This window comes from Ailuropoda melanoleuca, chromosome 1, assembly GCF_002007445.2.
Source record: "Ailuropoda melanoleuca isolate Jingjing chromosome 1, ASM200744v2, whole genome shotgun sequence".
In the NCBI taxonomy this organism is placed as follows: domain Eukaryota; kingdom Metazoa; phylum Chordata; class Mammalia; order Carnivora; family Ursidae; genus Ailuropoda; species Ailuropoda melanoleuca.
The window spans coordinates 80,108,323-80,125,191 of NC_048218.1; the positions used below are offsets into that span (position 1 = coordinate 80,108,323).

A 16,869-nucleotide genomic window follows, 5' to 3' on the forward strand; every position below is an offset into this window, starting at 1 on the left:
AAAGACGTTAGGGTGCCAAGACAATTCAGGGGGGAAACAGGCTTCGAATGTTGCTGGGCCAACTGGCTATCTACATACGAAAGAATGAAGTTTGGCCCCTACCTTACACCATATAAAAATTAACTGAAAATGGATCAAAGACCCACATATAAAAGCTAAAACTATAAAACTCTTAGAAGAAACTATTGGCTTAAATTTTGTGATTTTGGATTAGGCAATAGTTTCTTAGCTATGATATCAAAGCATAAGCAATAAAAGAAAAATAAATAAACTGGACTTCATCAAAATTAAAAAGTGTTGTGGTTTTCAAAGAGTACCATCGAGAAAGTGAAAAGATGGCCCACAGAGTGGGAGAAAATTTTTGCAAATCTCATGAGAGACTTGTATGTAGAATATCTAAAGAACACTTAAAACTCAATACTAAAAAAGACAATAAATAACCCAACTAAGTAATGGGCAGAGGATCTGAAGAGACATTTCTCCCAAGAAGATACAGAAATGAACAATAAGTACATGAAAAGATGCTCAATACCATTAGCTATCAGGGAAATGCAAAATCGAAACCAAAATGAGAAACCATTTCACACCCACTAGAATAGCTACAACAACAACAAACTGGACAAGAACAAGCACCAGCAAGGATGTGAAAAAACTGAAGCCCTCATACTCTGCTGATAGGAGTCTAAAATGGTGCAGCCGTCTGGGAAAACTGTTTGTCAGTCCCTCAACATGTGAAACGGTTTACGATACAATCCAGGAATTCCTTTCCTACGTATACAGCCAAAAACCCAAAAACACATGATTATAACAAAATCCTGAACGCAAATGTTCACAGCAGCATTATTCATTATAACCCAAAGGCAGAAACCATCCAAATATCTGTCAACTAATAAATGCATAAACAAAACGTGGTAGGGCCACGAAACTGGATACTGACTATTCAGCTATAAAGAAGTAGATACATGCTACAATACGGATGAACCCTGAAAATATTAGAAGCCAGACACAAGAAAGATTAGTGGTTGCCTAGTACTGGGGGGCGGGGGTGGGGGGCGGGGTGGAGGAGGGAACAGGGAATGACCACTACTGGGTATGGAGTTTGCTTTAGGAGTGATTAAACATCCTAAAACAGACAGTGGTGATGACTGCCCAACCTTGTGACTGTAATAAAAACCACAGAACTGCACACTTGAAAATGGAGAATTTCATGGCATGTGAACTGTATTTCAGATTTTAAAAGGTAATTATGACCCACTGGTGTACCTGCCAAAGACCTTATGCTTTTATTACTTTCACGTCTCATTACGATTTTCTACTGTCATCCTAACCCTCACCGGCTGGCCAGGACCATGTGCTGAGAGGGCCACAGCTGGGGAAGTGGCGGTTGTGATAACCCCTCCTGCCACTCTCAGCATGGTGGTTCCAGGCTTTGAGAGTTGCGAGGTGGCTGGCACAGACTTCAATGTGCTATCAGATATTTTCATTAGCGATGCTTGTCCGCCAGGGGCTGCCTGCAGAAACAAAATGGGTTGAAGTAATAATGTTGCCCTGGTTCATAGGCACAATTTATTCCTTACCTACGCAAGGCCCAAGAATTAGAGCACATCCAAGAAAGTCTTGCTAATCAAAAACATAGGAGGTTTTTGTGCACCTCTCCGATGAGCTCTTGACTTTCTACGTACAGACGTTCCTTTACCCCAACGTAGAACAATAAATGAATCCATTTGCAAGTCACCATTTGGCAGCAGTAACTTCAAAGATAACAGGTCGTGTGTTATCAAAGTAACTGAGTCCAAAATGCTCTTAAATGCACGTGTAATCTTTCAACATGACAATCTAAGTAAGATGGGCCAGACTTAAATGGGTACGTTAAGTGCTCAGCATTTTACGACCACTCAATAAATTGAGTACCCATTCAACATATTATAGTTTTAGTGGGTTAAATCAAGGTTTAGCAAACCTTTCCTGTAAATGGCATAAGCATTTACAGCACTGCAGGCCATATGGTCTTTGTTTCAACTCCTCAGTTCTATGATTATAGCATGAAATGGGTGTGGCTGTGTGCCAAAAAATTATTTATAGGGGCGCCTGGGTGGCACAGCGGTTAAGCGTCTGCCTTCGGCTCAGGGCGTGATCCCGGCGTTATGGGATCGAGCCCCACATCAGGCTCCTCCGCTATGAGCCTGCTTCTTCCTCTCCCACTCCCCCTGCTTGTGTTCCCTCTCTCGCTGGCTGTCTCTATCTCTGTCAAATAAATAAATAAAATCTTTAAAAAAAAATTATTTATAAAAATAGGAAGCCTTGGGCATAGCGTGCCGACCGCTGGCCCAAACGATTGCTTAGTGCCCAAATTAATACACCCCACAAGCAGATACCATTCTTCAGTCCCCGAGGACTTACTGTGTCAGGAATGGTGGAAAGCACTTTTACATACCTTAGGTCATTCAATCTTTTCATAAACTTTATAGGGTACATTTTGGTCTCATTTTACAGAGGAAGAGATTAAGCTCAGTAATTTTACCCGGGTCACACAGTAACTGGAGGGGCCATGATTAGAATTCAGAAGTAGGAGCCATGGCATAATTTGCATTGGAGTCTGATGCAAATTAGAACCACAAGGAGGTATCACTTCATACAAAAATGGCTAAAAATAAAAGGAAGACAGTCCTCCGTGTTGTGGAGGATGTAGGACAACTGGAACTCTCACATTGTTTATGGGAGAGTCAAATGGTACCACCTCTTTGCAAACCATTTGTCAGTTTCTTATAACCTTTTTTTTTTTTTAAAGATTTTATTTATTTATTCAACAGAGATAGAGACAGCCAGCAAGAGAGGGAACACAAGCAGGGGGAGTGGGAGAGGAAGAAGCAGGCTCATAGCAGAGGAGCCTGATGTGGGGCTCGATCCCAGAACGCTGGGATCACACCCTGAGCCGAAGGCAGACGCTTAACCGCTGTGCCACCCAGGCGCCCCTCTTATAAACTTTCTTACACACATATACTTACCCTAGGACCTAGCTATCCTACTGTATAAAAGAGCTATACGAAAATATTCATAACAGTATGGCTCATAATCAAAAACTGGAAATAATCCAAATGTCCATAAACAGAAGAATAAAAGTCATACAACAAAATACTACTTAAGAATAAAAAAGAATAAACTACTGACACACATATGGATAAACCTCAAAAACACCAAGTTGGAACAACAGAAGCTAGACATGAAAGACTACATACTATGTAATTTTACTGACATGAAGTTGAAGAATAGACAGAGATTAGCTCATCTATGGTGACAGAAATAGGAAAATGATGACTGAAAGGGAAATGAGGGCATGTTTTAGAGTGATGGAAATGTTCTGTATCTTGACTGGGACAGTGCTTGCATGAGTTTATACATTGGTCCACACTCATCGAACAGTACCCTTATGATCTGTGCGTTGTTTTATGTAAATAATATTTATTGAAAAGCAATGGTAATTGTTCTGCTCTGGCAGAACAGGGAGAACGCCACTATCCTGGCTGCAACCATAAGCAGGTAAGAAGAAATAAGCTAAGATTTTAAAGAACTGCCTGAAGAATTCTGGGGCCTCATATCTCTTTAAATACTAACTGCATCTGACCAAAGGAAAATTAGTACTCAAAGAAACCAAACACTACTAATATGAAAAGATCAATGATCAAGAAAAAAAAGAGAAGATGCATAACTATCATAATCAAGAATGAAAGGGGGGGGCGCCTGGGTGGCTCAGTCGGTTAAGCATCTGACTCTTGATTTCAGCTCAGGTCATGATCTCAGGGTTTTGAGACCGAGCCCCACAGCAGGCCCCACGCTGGGGTGGAGCCTGCTTAAGATTTTCTCTCTCCCTCTGTCCCTCCCCACCAACTCCCAATCCCCACTCAGGCACTCTTGCTCTAAAAAGAAAAAAAAAAAAAAAGAAAAGAAAAAGAAAAGGGGGCCATCACTAAAGATTTAATAATTAAAAGAATAATAAAGGAAAATCATGAACAATTTTATTCTAGTAAATTCAACCACTTGGATGAAATGGACACACTCCTTTAAAGAGACAACTTACCAAACCTCCCTCAAGATAAAACAAATGACCCGAATAGTTGTGTATCTAGTAAATAAATTGAAACTGTAATGAAAAATCTTCCCAATCAACAAGCTCCAGGCCATTATGACTTCACTGGCGTACTCTCAACAGTTAAGGAAGAAACAATACCAATTCTACATAAAATCTTCACAAAAAAGTGAACAGGAGAGAAAAGTTTCCAACTCATTGTAGGAGGCCAGCATTACTGGTATCAAAAGCAGACAAGAATTACAAAGAAAACCACTGACCAATAATCCTTACAGAAATTTTAAACAAAATTTTATCAAATGAAACCCAACAATATATTAAAACAGGTTAACTTGTCAAAACCAAGTGGGTTTTCCAGGAGTACAGGGCTGGTTTAACGATTTAAAAAAAAAAAATATGTTTTTTAAGTAATCTCTAGGCCCAATGTGGGACTCAAACTCATAACCCTGAGATCAAGAGTCACATGCTCCTCCAACTGAGCCAGCCGGGGACCCCTTGGCTTAACATTTTAAAAATTAATGTAATTCACCACATTAACAAAAAAAGAAAAACCAAATGATCTTCTCAATAAACACAGAAAAGACATTTGACAAAAATCCAATATGCACATTCCATGCTTTGAGAACTACTGACTTACACACAGAGAAAATGCATTGTTTTTTGATAAACGGTATCATACTGCCTACATCCTTCTATACCTTGTTTGCTTCATTTGGTAAATTTCCGAGATCCAGCAACAGATTCTCCTGCAGGTGATTATGACATCCCTCACCCAGCTAAAATTCCGTCATTATTCTTTGGCTTATACTAAAGAATGCTGTAGAAACGTGTACCCAATCCCCTACAGCATTTACTTTTTATAGCTGGCCCTTGAACAACATGGGTTTGAGTGACACAGGTCCAATTATATGTGGGTTTTCTTTTTTAAATTGTTATTTTAAGTAGGGTCCATGCCCAACGTGGGGCTTGAACTCACAACCCTGATAATGAAGAGTCGCACACTCCACTGACTGAGCCCGTCAGGTGCCCCATGGGTTCTTCTGTTTTTAAATAAATACAGTATAGTTCTGTAAATATTTCTTCTTCCTTATGATTTCTTATTAACATTTTCTTTTCTCTAGCTTACTTCATTGTCAGAATAGAGTATATAATACAAACAATGTACAAAATGTGTGTTAATTGTTTATGTTTTTGGTAAGGCTCCTGTCAACGGTAGGCTATTAATAGTGGGGGAAGTCCAGTTATGTGTGAATTTTCCACTGCATGAGAGGTTGGCGCCCCCAACCCCCACATGGTTCAAGGGTCAACTGTACATGGATATTGTGGCTGTCATCACATATTACACTATTCAGAATCTCCTATATGAAGTTCCTCCAGAGAAATTTTAGAATGAAGTATCAAGAAAATTTTGTTTCTTTTAAGGAAATATTATGTAGGTATTTTTTTTGCCTCTCACAAACTGTGAATTTCATAACTGATCATGCTTCCGATTTGCTTTGTCAAAAATTATTACTTATACAAGACATAACTGTTCGCATATCTAAGAACTCTCTGGCCTTATCTTCTCATTCTACTTATAATTTCCCCAAATCTCAAGATTTTATTCTTATTTTTCTATAACTACTTTATTGTTCATTTTCTCATGAAACCTTAATTTCTTTGTGGAAAGAGATAAGCTGTAAACGTTTAAATAAATCCCATCATCAGCCTGTATCTGGCATATGTGTGTATTTACCTGGGTAAACAAAGTGGTTTTCTGTCCAGAGATGACTTTTAATGTTTGTTGTCCTTGTGCAGAAGATGTGCTGACTCCCAGTGTTCCTTGGACTACTGACCCAGTAGTCAGCTGTTTTCCAGATGTCTGGGGTGATGGCTGACCAACTAAAAATGTGCCCTAAGTTAGAAATAAATAAAGACCTACTCAGTAATTTGTTAAATTCAAATGACTTGCCCTGACTCTTTAAATCACAAGGTCCCATGTAACAAGCTACAATGCCCCTCCTTCAATTCTGCAACTCAGCCAAAATAACTGAAGAGAACAGCTCTGCTCGTGGTGTCGCTATCAAGAGCTGCCCCCACTTCTGAGACTCAGCACAGCAGTTATGGAGCAGGCTGCTGGAAACTCAAGGACAACCTGGTCCTTAAATCTGAATTATTCAGAGTGGTAACTACCCATCCTTCCTAATACGAACATCTAGACCAAAATTCCACGACCTTCCTTAGAGAAGAGTCAAGACTCTGAAAGCAACGAGGGGAAAGAAGGTAGAAAGTTGTTCCTAATCATGAATCCAATCTAACTCCAAGTACCAAAACTTGATAGTAGCTCTCTGGTTACTACCTTCTAAAAGAATTTTCAACGGCCTTTTAATACTGCTCATTACCTCATGGATTCGGGAGGCAACGGCATAGCAAAAATCCTTCTTTGAGTCTGAAAGCTCTGGGTATACATCCAGATTCTAGCACAGCTTAGCAGAGAGATCGTGGAAGCGTTACTTATGTCTTTCTGAATCTCTATGTCCCCTTCTCTCAAAACGAAACAAGCCCCAAATAATATAGATTTACAATGTGGCTGAAATGTTAGTACTGACTCCTGATCCGAGATGTAAAGATCAATCTACTATAATTAAAGGCAGTTGTTAAATAACGAAAGAATTTGAAGGATACCAGTCACAAACGATCAGACCTGAGGAGTCTGCTTCAGGATGTAAGATGTGTAAGTCAGGTGCTGGGAGATCCCTCCAGGGCCGGCAGGGCTCTGGGTCCCTCCTGTTCCTGTTCCTCCACCTGCACCACCGCCGCCGCCACCACCGCCGCCGCCCGCAGCTGAGCCGGACTGGAGGTCTGAAAATACAACGGAATGACAGCAACATCATCAGTAGTAGTGAGAGGCTTACTGGAGAACAGACGAGCCCAGAGGGACGTTTCCTTTACAGCAACAGTCCTTCCCTTTCCTGTTTTCTCCCCCCTTTTTATGGTAACATACCTATTCTGTGACAAGAGTAAGGAGAATGTCCTAGAATTAAGGACTGAAACTGATTTCCTTTCAACTGAAGGACAGCTGACGAGTTCAGCTCTCTGTACAATGAAGAACTTAGCTTTAACAAGAGTTCTGACTTTATTGTGGGAGATAAGAGTCTGATTACTGACATTTTCTAACCAAGTGTTGACTAAAACATGCTCGGAGAAGGGCTTCTAAACATTCTGGCATCTCATCCAATTTCAGTGACGGTACTGGAATTTAGTGTAATTTTACAGTACCCTCTTTTCTGTCTCCCTCTGCCCTGGAAAAAACGTGTTTTTCTCATATTTATAATGACTCCAGAGCCCCATCCCCCCCTCTTTTAATTCCATTTTAAAGCCTTTGGACATTCTTTACTTCCCTTTTGGTGACATAATGTATATAAACTAAAACCTAGGTGGCAATCTGGGTGAATTATGGAATCCTTATGTTGTCCTTTTCTTATATATCTCACTTTTATATACCACTGCTTAAGTAGGAGGGAAAAATGCTACGGTGAGAGAACAGAAATCACCCATTACAGTCAGTAAACAAAATGGTGACTAGCTTACACACTACGTTTGGCAAGGGCGGCTCATTTCTAGTGAACCTAATTGCTATACCAATTGTACTTCTGATTTAGAAGGGAAAGAATTCCTTTTACCCTTTTCTTTCCAACACTATCCAGATTGTTTTTCTCTATATGTCAAAGCAAAAGTTTGTAAGTCTAGATAAACCACCTAATTTCCTTGGGGTTTTAAGGCTTATATACTAAGGTTGACCGTGTACTTTATTTCCATCTCCAAACCTGGCAAACTTTAGATGCACAACAGATGGCAGGCAGAGACACTTGAGTCCACTCCTACTCCTATCACCTCCAAAATAAATGAACATGGGCTTCCAGCTACTGTCTCCCCAGGTATCCCCAGTTTTTAGATGCCACTGAAAAGAGCTCTTTCATTTATAGTTCACACGGACAGCTTTCTCCCAGCACAGCCTCAGTAGCCATCCCTCTCCAGTGTGATTTGATCCTGACCCCAAACCCTGAGTGGATAAACCCAAAATAATAGTGTCACCTCCTATGACTATGATTATTTAAACCCACTTCTAGTTAAGTTATGTGTATGTTTTAAATCCATGTGGGCAAATACTACCGTCATACCGCCACACGGAGCTAGGGAAGTACGTCCTGAAACAGGTAAGAGCTGCCCCTCACATGGGTGAGATGAACATACCCAGAGACCCAAGAACCAAATGATTTAATGACAGACTGACTAGCATTGTTGGTAGCTCGCAGGATGGCTCCTTGAGGGATCAGCAACAGTTTCCCTTTTCCTGAAGGGTTCTTGCTGTTCGTTGTAAGGTAGAGTTTAGTGCCAGGAGGCAAATTTGCCAAGTTGGCCAAATTAGTGGCTGGTAGCTGCAATGTTGCCATTACTAAAATGGTACAGGGAAAAAAGGAAAAAAAAAAAAAGGAAAAACAGTAAGAAAAATTGGAATTGAGGGCAGTGCTATTGCTGAAATTAAAAACAGAATAAAATACTTATTAAAAAAACACTAACAGTAAATTCCACAGTTTGTTTTCGTAGATACATAATACTTAAAAGGCTGATACTCTTAAATATCTTGCTCATTAAAAAACAATTTTTTATATTGGAAGAGCTTGCTATCAATTACAAAGGAGTTTATATTTGTACACCAATAGGACGACCATATGTCCCAGTTTGCCCAGAAAAGTTCCAGTTCATACCTGTGTTCCAAGCACTATAAACAGTGACTCTTTTTACTCTCAATAGTACTATGGTTTAGACAATCAAAGAAATAATAAACTTATCTATGGATGAATACGTATTTCCTTCCGAAAACTGTTTAAAGCCCCTTTAATCAAATTCTAGTAATGAATGAATCTACGGATTTGAAACAAGACTTCTAACCTCTCTCACTTTCTAAGAACTAAAAAAATGCCACAGTCGACAACAGGCATGTATGCCATGAAATGATCATTCACCTTTTTAGTCTCACCTATGTCAAAGGGCTTTCACCTATCCCTTAGAATTTACTTCTCAATGCACATGTGACTCTTCAGTGAAAACTTACACATCAAAGTTTCTGCACTTACTCTGAATTCAAATCTCCATGAAACGAAGCCTACAGAACCGCATGAGTCACCACAGGCAAAGGACTCTGAGAGCCTCCTACAGCCTGCTGCACAAGTCCTCTTCCTATGACCACTTTACTGCGCAAGACTAGGGAAGCAAGAACCCTGGAAGCTGCCCCAGGACAGCAGGGACTGACATGAAAACTGAGTGCCAGCCCTCTCCACTCCTGCCACAACTCATCCCACCTCACACCACTGTGCAGCTCAGCAAACCTCTCTGGTCAGTCACCAGTGCCTGCAGTCCATCGCCACACTGCTCTGCGTTCCTGATCTGAACCCACCTCTCCTCAGCCCTTCCTCCTCCCCCAGCTCTTTCACCACACCCCCAAGGAATTCCTGCTCTGGTCATTACACCCTCTAGAACCTCAACCTGTTTGAACGTTATCTCTTTTTGTGGTAATGAAACACTGAGTCCTCTGAAAATACAGGACTTCCCCAGTGGCCCCCTTAAGCTAAAAGCTGTTTTTTGAATCTTACCTCAGTGTCTGAGGGCCAGGACTAAGGGAGAAGTCTTTGTGCTCTCCAGTGTGGCTTTCAGACCATGATCACCCCTCATTCCAGAAGAAAAAACCAGCTGGCTCCTGTGAGGTTCATGCTTGGCTCTACCACCTTACACCTCGCTTCTCTGCTTTCATTTACTGAACTCCTTCCTTATCACTTCCCCTCACTTGCTGAAGACTGACTCCTGACTCAGTCTTGCTCTACTGCCAACGATGGTCATCCTCAGTGACAGCACTGTAAGTGACTTGTTTAATTCTCCGGCTTCTCAGGCACTTCATTTTCTAAATTCCTAAGATCACTTCTTCCAACCCATCTGAAGCACTCATTTTTAACGCCACAAATGGACTTTGTCATCACCAACAATTCCTCACCTCCGAAACCTTTATTCTGGACATCCACTACCTTCTTTTTCTTCTGAATCTATTTTATTTTTTATATAAAGTTGATTTGGGTTATTCTTTCAATTTATTATTTAGTTTTTACATTTTGTTAATTTTTTATTCGAGTGAATTAACGTATAGCATGAGTAGCAGGTGTACAATACGATTCAGACGTCCACTACCTTCTCTCATTCTAACTCACTGCAACAATTCTTTAACCTCATCAAGACCTTCAGAAATTAGTAAACGTATCTAATGTCTTAGGTATATTTTTTCATGCCCTCACAAAACAACACAGCAAGGCCTCAAACACATGCAAGGTTTTAAACTTATTTGGTAGAGAACGCATTAGTCAACTATCTCAAAATGCTGCTGACAAATGACCATCACAAGAGTTTAAGTCTGAATACAACCCGAAGTAGAGATAAGGTCACATGAAAATTATCCTTCAGACCTGAGAGCAGTATCAAGAAATACCCTCTATTTTTATTACTCGTGCTAAAACACACACACACACACACACGCACGCACACACACCCCTTAAAGTAAACTACTTACAGACTTCTATGTAAAATGTTACCTGAAAAAGATTAACATGTTTTTATATACTCGCTAGAGCATCAATCTAAAGGTTTTCTCAGAACGAAATACCAAATAAAACCACTAGCAAAGAACAGTCCAGAAAGAGCTGCTGCTGAAAGGGCCCCTAAATAGTTATCAGTTACCTGAACCCTGGGATCCAGTCTTCTGAGGGCCGGCAGCAGCGACCTGAGCCTTGGTTAAGGCTTGCACTGGCTGGGCAACAATGGTTCCTCCACCTCCGCTCACAATTGCTTTGGCAACTCCTTGGGTCACAACTTGCTTTGGACCAACTGCTTTGGCAACAGAAGAGCTGGCCTTGGCCACAAGGATTTGGCCACCACTGATTGCCACAGCCTGTTTCACTGTTGAAGGTAAAGTAGACCCAACTGGCACCCCAACAACCTGTTGAAAACAGAGAAGAATCCACGAGTGCTTCTTCTCAGTCCTTTCAAGGGCTCTTAGAACAGAAGAGTCACTCTGTTCTAGCAAAGATCAAACCAAAGCCCTAGGAATAACACATGGAGTCTAACTTAACTGCCTAGGAATGCTGCCTATGATAGATGTGAACAACAGTTATTTCTTAATTCTGGATATTATTACAACAAAAGGCTATAGTTTTTGTCTTAACCCCAGCTACTATCTAAATTTATTTTGTGTTTTTTTTAAATAAAAAACTTAGAAAATACAGAAATACAAAGAAAAAATTCTACTTATCCAGAAATTACCTCTTATTCTTTAGCTTTATTTATCTTTCTTTTTTTTTTAAGTGAACTCCAGCCCCAAGGTGGGGCTTGAATTCATGACCCCAAGATCAAGAGTTGCATGCTCCACCCAACCGGCACCCCCAGAAATAACCTCTTAATATTTTTAATATGTTTGCTTCCAATTCTTTTTAAAAGATTTTAAAACACAGATTAGGATTGCATGTACAGTTTTATAACTTTTAAATTTAGCATCATATTGCAAGCATTTCCAATGTTATTATTTTTCAAAGACATTTTTAGATGGCCAAATATATTAGGACAGATATACCATTATCTATGCAAACATTTCATTACTGTCTGGCTACCCAGGTCATTTTAAACTTCACATTAAGAAAAACTGCAATACTCCTGGGTAGCTCAGTAGGTTAAGTGTCTGCCTTCAGCTCAGGTCACAATCTCAGGGTCCCAGGATCAAGCCCCACACAGGGCTCCCTGCTTCTCCCTCTCCCTCTGCCCCTCTTCCCTGTTTGTGCATGCTCTCTCTAATAGATAAAAATCTTTAAAAAAAAAAACTGCAAAAAAACATTCCCATATATGAACTAGAAACTCCACTACATACTTTCAAAGATCACCTCTTTCAGTGACCACTCCAATATTATCCCCATCTGAAATGCCTATTTCTTCATCTCTGGAACTCCTAATGATTCACATCATTTATTACATAGTATAATAAATGAACTACTTCTAACTGATTTTTAAGAAAAGTTACCTTTTTCTATATACTTCTAATTTTTCCTTTCCTTAAAGGTAAACATTTGGTTAAAAAAGAAGTCTGGGGCGCCTGGGCGGCTCAGACGGTTAAGCGGCCAACTCTTGATTTTGGCTGGGGTCACGATCTCAGGGTCATGGGTGCAGGCTGCGTGGGGCTCTGTGCTCAGCTGCAAGTCTGCTTCTCTCCCTCTGCTCCTCTCCCACCAGGTGCATGCATGCACTCTCTCTCACTCTAAAATAAATCAACAAATCTTTAAAAAAAAATGGGGGTGGGGGAGGCACCTGGGTGGCTCAGTCGGTTAAGTATCTGCCTTCAGCTCAGATCATGATCCCAGGGTCCTGGGATTGAGCCCCACGTCAGGTTCCCCCCTCAGCAGGGAGTCTGCTTCTCCCTCTAACCCTCTTTACCCTCTCGTGCTCTCGCTCTCTCTCACTCTCTTTCTCAAATAAATACAATTTTTATTTTAAAAAAATATTTAAAAAAAAAACCCAATATCCAAATTACTCAAGTTGGAAGTATCTGGTTCTGAAGATAATATAAAGTGAACTCTTTCAAGTAAGAAAATACTATAGAACTCTTTTAAAAGTCAATAGTAGGATGTTAAATTAGAAAAAACAATTAAATTAATGACAAATTGGAGCAGTGTTTCCTACTTCTCAGTTATTTCATAAAACAGAAACTCTCGCTAGAAACTAGATGAAAAGACTTTTATAAGATTAAAAGAACATCAAAAGATCTACCTTCTAAAAGTGAAAATGATAAAGTATCAGCACTTTTACCCATCAGACTGAAGACAAAAATTTAAAAGTCTGATAACACCAAGAAGTGGCTGGAAGGTATAGGGAAACAGGAACATTTGTTCACTGCTAAAGAAAATTAAACTTGTATAGCCACTCCAGAGAGGTAATGGCGTACCTACTAAAACTGAAAATTCACATATCACATGTTATAACAATTCCTCTTTTAGAAACATATCCTAGAGAAATCTGAGACATGTGCTCAAGGGAACATATACAGAATGTCCAAGGTTGCTCTATTTATAATTACAAAAAACTGTCAACTTAATGCCTATAACATGTAACAACATGCTTACTGTCTACAGGTAGAGGAATGGATAAACTACGGTACGAGACAGTGGAACAGCATACATCTGTAAAAATGAATGAACCAGAACTACATACATCAGCAACAACAAAACAAATACTGAAAGGGGAGCTGCAAAAAAATATGAGTATAAATATCTTTTATGTAAATCTTCAAAACATACAACATTACATGTTGTTTATGGCTATGGATTTATGCAATAAAAGTATGACCTGGAAAGCTACACATCCAAATTCATAATAGTGTTGCTTTTGGGAAGAACAAAGTGGACTTCAACTCTGTCATGTTTTTATTTGGGGAAAATACGAGATGAAATAAATAGGAACATGTTAATTTTGGGTGGAGGATATATGGGCATGGATTATATTATTCTCTGTATTTTACTTTAGAATCTCTCTAAATTAAAAATAATAAGATTAATAATAATAATAGGATTACCTAAGAAGAAGAACAAAATGATAAACCATATGCAACTGATAAATGGAACTTTTAAGTTAAATGATTACTAAATCATACATGGTTTCTTTTCGAAGAATGTAAATACAGTAAAACACACTTGCCATGTGCTGGGACACTATGGCTGATATAAAGAAAACAGTCCCCTAATCAACTGTTATAAACCACAGTGTAACACACAAGACAGAGTGCAGGATTTTATAAGCAGTCAGACTTGGTTTCCCAGTTTTGTTCCACTAGTTAGTACCTGGATAAGTTATCTAATGTTTCTGAGCTTTAGACTTAGACACCTCATCTATAAAATACGGATACTATTTATTTCATAAGACAGGATGTACACAGGAAATGACAGCTGCTGCTACCCACGACACTTGTTATTATTAACCAAAGAATAGTCATCTATGAGGCCACACAGAGACTCAAAGGATGGAACGCGCCAAATGGATCCATGGCTGGCTAGGGCATAGGGACCTTCATGTAAATCCTAGATTCATTTAGTCAAAGAGAAATTCAAGTCTGTAATATCTGGTATCTGCTTTAAAATACACTAGGAAGAGAAATAAGATTAGCAAAATGCTGATAATCGTTGAAACTGTGTAATGGGCATAAAGGATTCATTATAATAGCCTCTTCACTTTCATGTAAGTTTAAGGAAGGAGGGAAAGAAAGAAGAAAAAAAGAACCAATGGGGGAAAAAGCAAGTTAACTTAGAATGGAAAAGAAATCCTCCCACTCTCCTGGCTTGGTTAAAACAATCCCTTCAGGGGCGCCTGGGTGGCACAGCGGTTGAGCGTCTGCCTTCGGCTCAGGGCGTGATCCCGGCGTTATGGGATCGAGCCCCACGTCAGGCTCCTCTGCTGTGAGCCTGCTTCTTCCTCTCCCACTCCCCCTGCTTGTGTTCCCTCTCTCGCTGGCTCTCTATCTCTGTCAAATAAAAAAATAAAAATCTTTAAAAAAAAAAAAAAAAACAATCCCTTCAGATGATCCAAATCTCTCTATTTTGACTATATGAGCCTTATTCTGCAGGCGACATGGAGTGCTGCTGTGGCCACAGAGCTGGGCACAGTCACCCACCTCCACAGATGTGGAGGTAGAGAAACTGTCATTATTAATCAAGAACTTTGCCCTGCATCAGGCTCCCTGCTGGCTGTGGAGCCTACTTAAGATTCTCTCTCTCCCTGTCCCTCCCCAACCCCCTGCTCTCTCTCTCTCCCTCTCGTAAAACAAATAAACAAAAAACTTTTCTATGTGTTTATGGAAAAAAGGTTTCTTAATGCAGAAAAACATTTTTTGGGTAATGGCAGAAAGTGCCAGTTGAACCCTGATATGCATTCTTGTTTTCTCTCTCATGGTAACAGAGCCCCCAGTTTCCAGCTAGGGACATGGCCACATAGAACATTTGCCGGCCTACTGTCAGCAGCCATCTCACTTCCAGCTAAAAGGATAGGAAGAGAAGTGATGAGTACAACTTTTGGGTTATGCCTCCCCACAACCCCTTTTTTCTTCCTGCTGGCCAGAAATGTGAACATGGTGGCATGAGATGAAATGGCTATCATAGCCCTCAAGCTGAGAACCAAATTTTGAGAATGGCAGAGCAAAAGGTAAGAGTCTAGATTCTTGATGACTGTGGAGCCATACAAGAACTGCCTACTGGTCTTTTATATGTGAGAAAAAACCTTATTTGAGCTTTTTGGGTTTTGGATTTCTCTATTATGGTTGTCAAACTTTTTTCCTAAGACGACAGTCTTCACATTTCCTAAATATATCAAACTTAATAATTCACTGCATAAACTAAATTACACAATTTATTTTCATGTTCCTAAGCCAACAAAGAAAGCAAAAAATCTTAAAGGAAAATACATACAGATTGGACCTATTTTCTTTTCTGAAATGTCATGCACCTTAACTTGCTTTTTCCACCTTGTACCAGCCTTTATCCTCACTCAACTGCTTCAAAATCTCCAGAATATGACATACTCAATCTCTCCGAAAGCTAAATAAGGTGTGGTATCCCAAGTTGGCCACAGGAGGGCAGTTTTTATTAGCAAAGCTTATCCGGTAGAGCATACCACTCACAAGATTAACCCCCACCTCCTCTGTTTGAAAAAAGGGAGAATGAGGAAGTCTGGCATTCTCCTGGGGAAAATCCTACGCACAGCTGTCTATGGACATCATAAGGAAGACTCTTAAGTAGGACACTACAAGCCCAAATTAGTTTTTCTTTTTTTAACAAGACATTTTAGCCTAGAACCTGAACTCTTCTTATTCCATAGCACTTCTCTCTGCGTTCCTAATTTCCTCCTAGTTTCACAAAACAGACACCCTTTGTTCTCTATTGGTATAAATACTTCCCTTTGACTCACGCTTTGATTCAATGTTTTTGTTTGTGCCCTGTACAGACTTCTGCAAGTCAGAATTTACTTTAACAACCAGAAAGTGAGGATTCTATGTATGTAATTTTCCCTCCACACACTGAAAAATACAGCCAATTACAATTTAGTATTCCAATGAGAAGAATGATCATGGTACCCTGAATATTTACACAGGACTTGTCCTTAGTTGTGTAACATTAGCTGCTATCATTTATTGAGTACTTGCTGTGTGCTAAGTCCTTTCCATCCAATGATTTCTAATTCTCCAACAGGACTGAAAGACAGGGTATTATTCCCTTTTACTAGATGGAAAAACACAAGGTTCAGAAAGACAAACCCGCCCAGGTCACACAAGTAATGAGTGGCTGAGATCTGTAACAAGCTCTCATTCCAAAGCTCACACTCTTTTTACTATGCCACACTGCTTCCTTCCCCCCTGAATCCACTAAGTGCTCAGAGGTCCCATTTTATGGCAAAAGCAGCACCCCTTCTTTACTTTCATGAAAAAAGATCAGCCAAAGTTGAATGGAAGGTAAAGCAGTATCGTTTTGTTCACCCTTCTGTTTTCTGGCATAGTTTCTAGGAATGCACTTCGGCAGTAACCAGGGACTGTCTGTACTGGCAGACAGCTCCTTATCTGGACTCCAAAGCATGGACTAAATTTCCTGGATAAACAGGAAATGTCTTTTCTCATGCTCTTCTGCTTCTGTACATTTCTTTCACACTCTTCTGAGGCTTTTTTCAGGTGCCCTTAATAA

At 39.9% G+C, this 16,869-nt stretch overlaps 1 protein-coding gene across 6 annotated transcripts in view; it reads right to left on the reverse strand.

Annotated features, from left to right (window-relative positions):
• Nucleotides 1-16,869, reverse strand: part of YEATS2 (YEATS domain containing 2) — a 106,579-nt gene that overhangs the window by 20,915 nt on the left and 68,795 nt on the right. For 5 of the 6 annotated variants that reach the window (XR_004625997.1, XM_034661948.1, XM_034661955.1 and 2 more), the window contains 5 exons: nucleotides 10,847-11,105; nucleotides 8,358-8,519; nucleotides 6,768-6,925; nucleotides 5,820-5,978; nucleotides 1,335-1,511 (listed from right to left, as the gene is read on the reverse strand). Coding sequence is in view for 5 of the 6 variants with exons in the window: in XM_034661948.1 (XP_034517839.1) it covers nucleotides 1,335-1,511; nucleotides 5,820-5,978; nucleotides 6,768-6,925; nucleotides 8,358-8,519; nucleotides 10,847-11,105 (915 nt within the window). In the remaining variant the exon portion in view is untranslated. The remainder of the gene's footprint in view (nucleotides 1-1,334; nucleotides 1,512-5,819; nucleotides 5,979-6,767; nucleotides 6,926-8,357; nucleotides 8,520-10,846; nucleotides 11,106-16,869) is intronic. The other variant, XM_034661965.1, reaches the window with a different exon arrangement.